The sequence below is a fragment of the Myotis lucifugus genome, unplaced genomic scaffold (genome assembly GCF_000147115.1).
Source record: "Myotis lucifugus unplaced genomic scaffold, Myoluc2.0 scaffold_124, whole genome shotgun sequence".
Taxonomy (NCBI): Eukaryota; Metazoa; Chordata; class Mammalia; order Chiroptera; family Vespertilionidae; genus Myotis; species Myotis lucifugus.
Window position 1 is genome coordinate 3,688,351 of NW_005871172.1, and position 8,729 is coordinate 3,697,079.

General features: G+C 51.5%; 1 protein-coding gene across 1 annotated transcript in view; it reads right to left on the reverse strand.

Moving 5' to 3' along the window:
* LOC102435440 (protein inscuteable homolog) overlaps window positions 1-5,808 on the reverse strand; it is a 30,977-nt gene extending 25,169 nt beyond the window's left edge. The window contains exons 1-2 of the mRNA XM_006093863.3: window positions 5,767-5,808; window positions 684-855 (exon numbers count right to left, since the gene is read on the reverse strand). Coding sequence (XP_006093925.1) covers window positions 684-855; window positions 5,767-5,808 — 214 coding nt within the window. The remainder of the gene's footprint in view (window positions 1-683; window positions 856-5,766) is intronic.
* Window positions 5,809-8,729: the final 2,921 nt, after the last annotated feature.

An 8,729-nucleotide genomic window follows, 5' to 3' on the forward strand; every position in this document is an offset into this window, starting at 1 on the left:
TTCATTCAGTTTCAATAACATATGGAACTAGAAACAGTAACAGACAGGGAGATAGAAGCAAAAACACAGGTTATCACCAGCACTCTAAAGGAAAGAACGTGGTTTGCAAAACAAATTTCCTGAAGATTGTTATCCAGATGAGTTCTAGAATCTGTAGTTCTGCACAGGAAACCAGGGGCGGGTGTTCTAAATACCGGGTTCTGGTTCTCCTGCCAGGAGCACACTTGTCTGAATGGAGGAACCTGGAAGAGTCAATGCTTTGAGGCCCCATGACTGGAGAGCAATGGTGGGGTTGCAGGGAGCAGTGTGGGAGGAACCGGTGCTCTCTGAGAGGCTGTTGTCCCCAGTCATTGCTGCCATATTTATTGGCTACAGTCAACTGAGATTTCAGGGGCAAAGCCCATCAGAGTCTTCTGATCTAGTATCTGAACCTCAAAATTTGAGCCCCTCTCCTTCCCTGGGGTCAGCCCTGGTCTCTGATCTGAAAGGTCAGTTAATCCCAATCTGACCTCCATTCAAGGAGCTTCAGAAGGGCTGCATGCATTAAGCCTGACTGACGCTTCTGTGGTGTGAATGATTATCCTTGCGGGAGGCAAGTGGGGCCAGCCTGGTCTTCCTGTCGCTTCCTGAGGACAACTGCGGCAAGGCCCCTCCCTCAGCGCCCCGCCCCCAGGGTGACTCACTGAGGAGAGCAGTCACTATCTCCTCCATGCTCTCCAGGAAGCTGCTGAGGTGCTGCGTGAAGGGCAGGTGTGGGGAAGTGACCTGGGCGACCACGGCCGCGGCCTCGGCCCGTGTGGCCTCTGAGTGGCTGTCGTCGGTCAGGATGTCGGCCAAGCACAGAACGCCATCCACCTGCAGATGGAGAGAGGACATCCTGTGCACCTGCGACAGCACCACGGCTCGTGACACTAATGAGACAGAGAACCAGGCCCTGCATGGCCCAGCCCTGGATCCCAGTGACTCTGGAGGCCTATCCTCTGGCTCCAGCAGAGATCCTGGGTTTCATAGAGAGAAGGCAGCAAGCCAGGCATCCAGGGAGCAGGCCCTGGCCATCCACCACAGCAAACGACCATAGAAAAAAGCCACGTAGAGCTCTCACGTCCCAGAGCTCCCAGCCTGGAGCCCTCTTGTGTGTGTTGTATGACTTGACATAAAAGTCACTTAGTTTTTCTAAGGCTCTGTTCTCTCACCCACCCACAGGGTGTTGGGGGGTTAAGAAGATGAAGCAGGTGATGCTGGATCCTGAAGAGATGCTCATCACATGTTGGCTCTCTCCTCCTTCTTTGGGTTAGCAGCAGGCTGAGCTCAACATCTCTCCTTTCCCACCTTCCATCACCATCCTCCCCCACTGACAGCCGGCTGCTTTCTGGAGGGCTCTCTCTCTGCCCAGCCACAGAGGATCAAACTTGGGCACGATGGGACGTGAATGCCAGATAAACACTTCACTTCCCACCTGGTTGGTGTGGCTCAATGGTTGAGCATCAACCTATGAACCACACCAGGTCACAGTTTGATTCCTGGTCAGGGCACATGCCTGGGTTGTGGGCTCAATCCCCAGTAAGGGGCATGTAGGAGGCAGCTGATCAATGATTCTCTCTCATCATTGATATTTCTATCCCTCTCTCCTTCTCCCTTCCTCTCTCTGAAATCAATAAAAACATATTTATTAAAAAGGAAAAAGAGTTCACTGACAGTTCTGCCCCTGTCAGACCTGCTCTTGGCATCATCATAATAGCTTCTGCTTATTGAATGTTCTATATGTTCCAGCTACCACTCGAAGTGCAGTGCATACACTGATCCTTGCAATCACCCTCTGAGGTCAGTGTTATTACCATATTATCACCATTTTACAGATGAAGAAACTGAGACACAGAAAGGTTCATTGACTTGCCCCAGATCACAAACTCTGAAAGCAGTCGGTTTGAGATTTGAACTCACATGGTCCGTGGAAGCCCATGGAAGAATTAGGGATGTTAGGCTGCCTTCTGAGAAGGGCCACCTGAGCACAGACCCTCTGCCTCCACCAGGGGGCAGCAGAAGAGACTTTGGGGGAAAGGGGGGCAGTAACTTGTCAAGGTTACTCAGCAGTGCCACTGCAGCCCCTCAGACACCCCCGGACACCAGCCTGCCTGAGGCCCCTGCAGCTGGGAACCAAGGAGTCCCTCCCTGTTGGGAGCAGCAGGGTAGGGATGAGGCCGGGGAAGAACGAGGGAGAGGTGATTTGAGGAGATGCTCCCCGCACCTGCTGCAGGCCTGGGGCTCCTGTCCCTACACCCTGACTTCCTGCCACTCAACCCCAGCTCCCCGGAGGCCTGCGTCTTGTTTGACTAATTACCACCACGGAGTTCTGAGCCTCCCTTAAGTGGCTCCTGGGAGCTGTGAGGTCCATTAGCTCTGAAAGCCTTGGCAATCTCAGATTCAAAAGAGACAAATGTGGAAACCAGAGCCCGGGGAACTGTCCTCAATAAAACTCACCTGGGTGTGCTCAATAAAAGAACAAACAGCAAGGCTGCCCCGGCAGGACTGAGTTCGTGCCAGGTGTTGACTAACAGGCCCTCAGAGACCGGGGCCTCACTTGGGCCTAGAAATAGGAAACAGCCCTATTATTGCCAACAAGAGAAATGTCTGAGGCCTGTCTGGCCTTCATCCCTTCCCTCCCTCCAGCACCATCCAAGGCTGTAGCGAAGGGGTCTCCGACGGGGGAATGTGTCAATCATCCAGTTTCCCTCATCTCACCTTGGATGCTGATGGCGTTACATCCCTGACCCAGCCGGGATACAGGTCAGACCCAAAGCTAGTCCCCGCCGCATGCTTGGAGATGGGCCACTCGGAAAACACCAGAGAGGCCAAGGAGTCGATGGTCCCCGCGGGCCTGGCGCCACCCAGGGCCTGACGCCAGGCCAGCTCCCCAGCCCAGAACGCTGCTTGGCAAACCTGCTGAGCACCATCTCCCTGAGCACGTATGGGTGCCAGTCCTCGAGCTGGAGCAGAGGGGCCGAGGGGCCTGGGGCATCATCCACCATAACCATTTGCAATGTGACTTCCCATGAGGAAGGGGAGGCCTTCCACAAGCCGCCCTGACTCCCTGCCCACACCCAGCTGCAGGAGGTGGCCCCTCCTCGTAATCCACAGCCCAGCACGTCTGCTGTCATCATAGCGTTTCCCGCACTGACCGGCCCTGGTTCCCCAAGGTGTGGGCCCGCTGCACCACGGGGGGGTTCCTCAAAGCACATTCCGGGGCCCCTCCCAGACTTACTCCACTGGACTCCAGGGAGACCTGGGATCTGCCTTTTAACAAGGTCTGCAGCGAACTGTGTGCGCCAGAAGCCCCGTGTCATGTGATTCTCGGCTCTCCTGTCTGTCTGTCTGTCTGTCTGTCTGTCTGTCCCTGTTCCACAGGGAGCTCTGCGAGCCTGGGGACCGCAGCTTGTTCACGCGTGGCTGCTCCAGGCCAGGCACATGGCAGGCTCTCGGTAAATGGGGGCTACATTGAAGAGAGTAAAACTAGACGGGGGACCCGAGGACACACCCAGACAAGCAAAGGTGGAGGGACCGCCATGCAGATGGAAGGGTGGTGTGAGCGACAGCCCCTGCAGGGAAGGGCCGCTTTGGAGAAGCAGGCAGCTCAGAGCATGGATTCGGCTGGTTCCTGAGCCCAGGAAAGCGACCCTCACCCCACCCTGATGTAGATCCCGATCTCTTCCCTGCCTTCGGTTTCCCAGAGAAGAGGACCTGGTGTTCGATCCAGGCAACTGACCACTGTCTCACTTTCCTTCTGACTTGTTTTATATGCTCAGACCATTTATGTTAATCTACTATTTTGAAACATGTCATCCCTTCCAAAGAGAGCATTTGCAAATTGATTAGGCATTCCAAAATAATAAACGCCTATACTATATGTATGTGTATGTGTCTAATACCTGGGAAATCTACTCTTAGGAATAAAATAACACCAGAATCCCCCCTGGACATCATCCTTGATCTCATACCTCTGCTTCTCCCCCTGAATTGTGTGCTTGCCTTTCCCTTGTTTTCTTTAAAGATGTATTGCATGCGTATGCTGTTCAGTTTACAAGGTTTTGAACTTAACATAATGGGATCACACTGTATGTAGAAATAGGCTTTTTTCCTCAGTCAGCATTACGTTTGGGAAACTCCTTCCTGCTACTGCATGTGGCTGAGGTCACTGCTGCGGGGTATTTCATTGTCTAAATCAATTGCAATTGAATAGAGAATTCATTTCCGCATTCTCCAGTCTGGGGCCATTTGAGCCATTTCCCAGTTTTTGCTACGATGTACAGTGCTGCCATAAATATTCTTCTAAATGTCTTCTGGTACACACGGGCCAATTTCTCTGGTCGTTCAGCCTAGGAGTGGGATGACCAGCTCATAGAGTCTACGCGCCTTTCATTTTACTGGAGTTGCCAAACTGCTTTGCAGAACAGCTGTAGCAACTTACAGTCCCACCCGCAAAGTATTAACTCATGTAACTCCATATTCTTGCCAACATTTGGTACTGTCGGATTTCACATGTTTGCCATTTGGGTGGGTGTGCAAAATGTTTATTCTAATATGCATGTCTCCACTTACTACAATGAAGCTAAGAGTCTTTTCATATGTTTTTGTTTTGCTTTCCTTTGGTTTTTGACATTTGGATTTCCTATGAAGTGTGTTTCGTGCGTGTTGCTCATTTTCCTATTTGGTGCATTGTCATGTGGGTCTGTGTCTCAGGCCTTTGGCTCTGATGTTATTGACCTGCCACTTAGCCTGCTGCCAGCCAGCCACCACCCTCTCAAGTTGATCGTATCCACCACCATCTCAGTGGCTCCAACTCAACCATCTCATCACAGTGGGTGGTCCTGAGGGGCCCCACACCCACTGGGCTCTGGGCTCCCAGCGTCTGAACCAATTCCTGTAGCGTCAGAACAAGCACAGGTTCTAGAGTCATGCCTGGGTATAAATCCTGCCCCTGTATCTTACTACCTAGACAATGTGTATACCTAAATAATTTGAGCCTTTACCTATAAAACTAGAGGCCCAATGCACAAAATTCATGCAAGAGTAGGCCTTCGCAGCCACGGCGGCTGCCTGGATCCCTCCCTCACAGCCGCGGGCGGCTGCCTGGATCCCGCGGCTGCAGCCCCAGCATCATCCCGGAAGGACGTCTGGTCTAATTAGCATATTATGCTTTTATTATTATAGATGGGGATAAAAATCCCAACGGCGGAGGACAATGGAAGGTAACTAAGATAATGCATGTACAATGCCTGCCACAGGTGGCGCCATCATCCCGTCTCATTCCCATCTGGTGGCTGCAGTCACCTCCTCTAGACCCAGGGCCCTGGTCCTGCCTGGTATTTCTGCAGGTTCATCTGGAACTGAGACCCCACGGAAACCTGGGGCCCACAAGTTTACCCACTTGTTGGGACTTCCTCAGATCCTGCAGCCCAGAACTAGAACTTTAAAAAGCAGAGTGAGTCCTGTTTTAATTCCTGACCAGGACCAAGAAGATGAATAATTACAATCCCTCCGGAAAGGCAAATAGTCTTATTCCTGCATCTCTTTCTAGTGCAACATGAATGGAGCACTTACTTGTGATTGGCGCTGACCTCGGCACTGACACAGGTCAGGAAGAAATAAGAGACGGAGAAACACAGACAGACACATAGAGAAACAAAAAAATGAGAGAGACAGACAGACGCAGTGCATGCTTAAGAGGATTTGGGGATTTGTCTGGTGTGGAGCCCAGCCTCACAGTCTTACTTGGCCTCTCTGTAACACCTCCTCCTGCTGAGAACTCTCCATCTCGGCCTTCTTTCCTTCCTGGGGCTCCCTGATACCCCACTTTGGGGGGCTCCCTAGCTAACTACTAATTACCATCTCCTTTAACCTCTCTTCCTCTGCATCCTAAGGTGACTCACGCCAGGTTTTGCTGTCAGCCCACTTTGTCCCATCTCAGTCAATAGCAACCAAACCCAAGTGGCCTCAGTGGCTCAGTATGACGGCCCCACACACATACACACGTCTAGCCCTCCATCCCTGACTTTCTTTCCTAAGATCCACATTTCAAACCTGCTCCTGGATCTCTTTAATTCCAAAGCTAATTTGCCTGGGTATTTCATGGGCACCTCAAATCCAGTTCACTTAACCCTGAAGTGGTCCATCGTCCCTGTCTTCCCTCCTCACTGTCCTCTCAGACCAGGGGAGAAGCCACCTCCTCTGGGAACACACACCTCACCCCCCACCCCCCAGCCAGAGGGTCTCTGTCCTCCCAGCCACCTGTCTGACCACAACTGCAGCACTTATGTTGTTCTATCCTTATCGGTCTGCACACTCATCCCTGCAGCAGATTTGAGCTGCTCGGGGCAGCTTCTGTATTAAAACCTCTCTGGTCCCAGCACCCAGCTGAGGCCTGACACACAGCAGTTCCCTTGTCAAGGGTGGGCTGAATGGTGAAGAAACAGAGGCCCAGGGAGGGGAAGAGATCGCCTAAGCCACACAGCACATTAATGCCAGGGCTGGCACCTCATCCTGGCCCCCCCTCCTGGCCTGTGCCCCCTAAGTGGAGCCTCTGGGAAAGGCAATGAAGGGAGAAGGGGGTGAGAGGGCCAGGCCTGTGGGGCTGCTCAGCTCTCCGCCTACCGTGGGCCCAGGTGTAACTCAGCCTGAGGCCAGCTTCCTCAGGCACGGGTCCCATCTATGGATCGCCTCCATTCCCAAACCACCCACGACCCCGTCCCCCGTCATAAACTTAATGATGCCAAGAGAACACAATCTAACCACAGCACTTACACATCCTAAAGAAATTGCTGCTGGAAGCACTTACAGGTAATTAGCTTTTACATGGAGTGGGATGGGCCTGGGCCTGAGGCCAAGCTCCCCTTATGGGAGGGCATGCAAGGGGTGGCAAGGATGGTCTGGCCTGGCCATCCCCCGGGCAGCAGGACGGCGCACCCGGAGCACAGACACAGGGTGTCCAGAGCTGGTGGATGCTGAGATTCTCCCTGAGCGGTGCGCGAAGGAGCGTGGAACCCACACAGTTGAGGAGCCCAGAATATACAGTAAACACTGCTGAGATTTATGGGCGACATTTTCCTGCTGGTTACTGGAAACGCATCCGTGCGGGCTTTTATGCGAATATCTCAGGGACACAGGCTGGTGCACAGGCCCGTCATATATCACGGGTGCTGTCCGCTCATTTCCAGTTCCTTCTTACAGGTCTAGCGTTTGGGAAAGGCAGAGGAGTGGGTTGCTGGGTTGTGACAGTTAAACAGAATCATGCAAATGCAGGGAAGGGAGCGTGACCTAAAACCCCCAAATTTCCTCCTCCTTTCTGTCCACCAGACACCTCAATTCTGCACACACCAAAAAGAAAACAGACAAGTGGGAACCACAAAGCCCTTGGACTGCCAGAACCGGTCCAGGCAGGACCGACCTGTTTGCCCCGGGGACAGCCAGAGGGAAAATCCAATCATAGAGAGGGAAGCCAGGGCCGCGCCCAGGAAGCAAAGCCAAGTGTCAGCCAAGGGGCAGGGCAAAGCGTTATGTCAGCGGTTCTCAACCTGTGGGTCGAGATCCCTTTGGGGGTCAAACGACACTTCCACAGGGGTCGCCTAAGACCATCGGAAAACACATATATAATTACATATTGCTTTTGTGATTAATCACTATGCTTTAATTATGTTCAATTTGTAACCATGAAATTGGGGGTCACCACAACGTGAGGAACTGTATTAAAGGGTCGAGGCATTAGGAAGGTTGAGAACCACTGCTTTATGTGGAATACAGGACCCTGTGGGCCAGAAGCAGGATCTGAACATGGGATGTAAACCAGATCAGGGAAGGTTCAGGACAAAGTCTGTGGACAATGGAAGAGGCTAAACGCTTTATAAAGGAGGTATTTGTTTTAAGGAGTGGTAGTAGAGCTAATAGCTCAATAAAAGCATCAGAAAGCCCAATCAGCCTTCTATCCTCCTCCCAAACTGATATACCCCAGCCCCCTCTCAACCTGCTTTGCTATGTCAAACAAGAATCTTTGATTAAAAGTTAAGTGCCAAAATGGATAAATACAAATATTAATATGTAATAGGGAATGGAATAATGGATGTGAGAGATTATATAGCCTGTTTGGCAAGCAAGTCAGCGAGGTAGAAAGAGCTGAGTCGTCGAGGTGGAAAGAAATCAAGAATTAAATCACTTAAGAATATAAATAGAAAATAATTTCCCCGTCAAGCAGATGATTTTTCCTTATAGCAGATTATCAAAAAGATGCTCTGAAGGCATTTGTAGGGGAGAGGAGTGGAGATCATGAGGAGGCAGCAAAAGGTTATAAGAACAAGTTTGTCTCCCTTTGGGTTAGAGTTAGACCCATTAGGCATGCGCAGATGTTAAAATATAAAGTTTTCAGGAAAGTACCACTATGTGCAGCTGGGATCTGACGGTACCAAAAATAGAAGATCAGTGGTTCTCAGCCTAGTTCTCAGATGATTAGAATCATCGAGGAAAGTTTTAAGATACGAATGCCCAAGCTTCTCCACCAGAAATTCAGATTGAATTGGTCTGAGGTGGAGGCTGGGCATCAGAATTTGGAAAGTTCCTTAAGTAATGTTAGAGGAGATCCTGTTGAACCGCTTCTAGAGAGCCTGCGGTGAAGTGGAAGTTAGAGTCTTAGGTGTGAGTGGGGAAAGCCTGGGGTCACAACTCGGCTGTGCTACCTGCTGACTTGG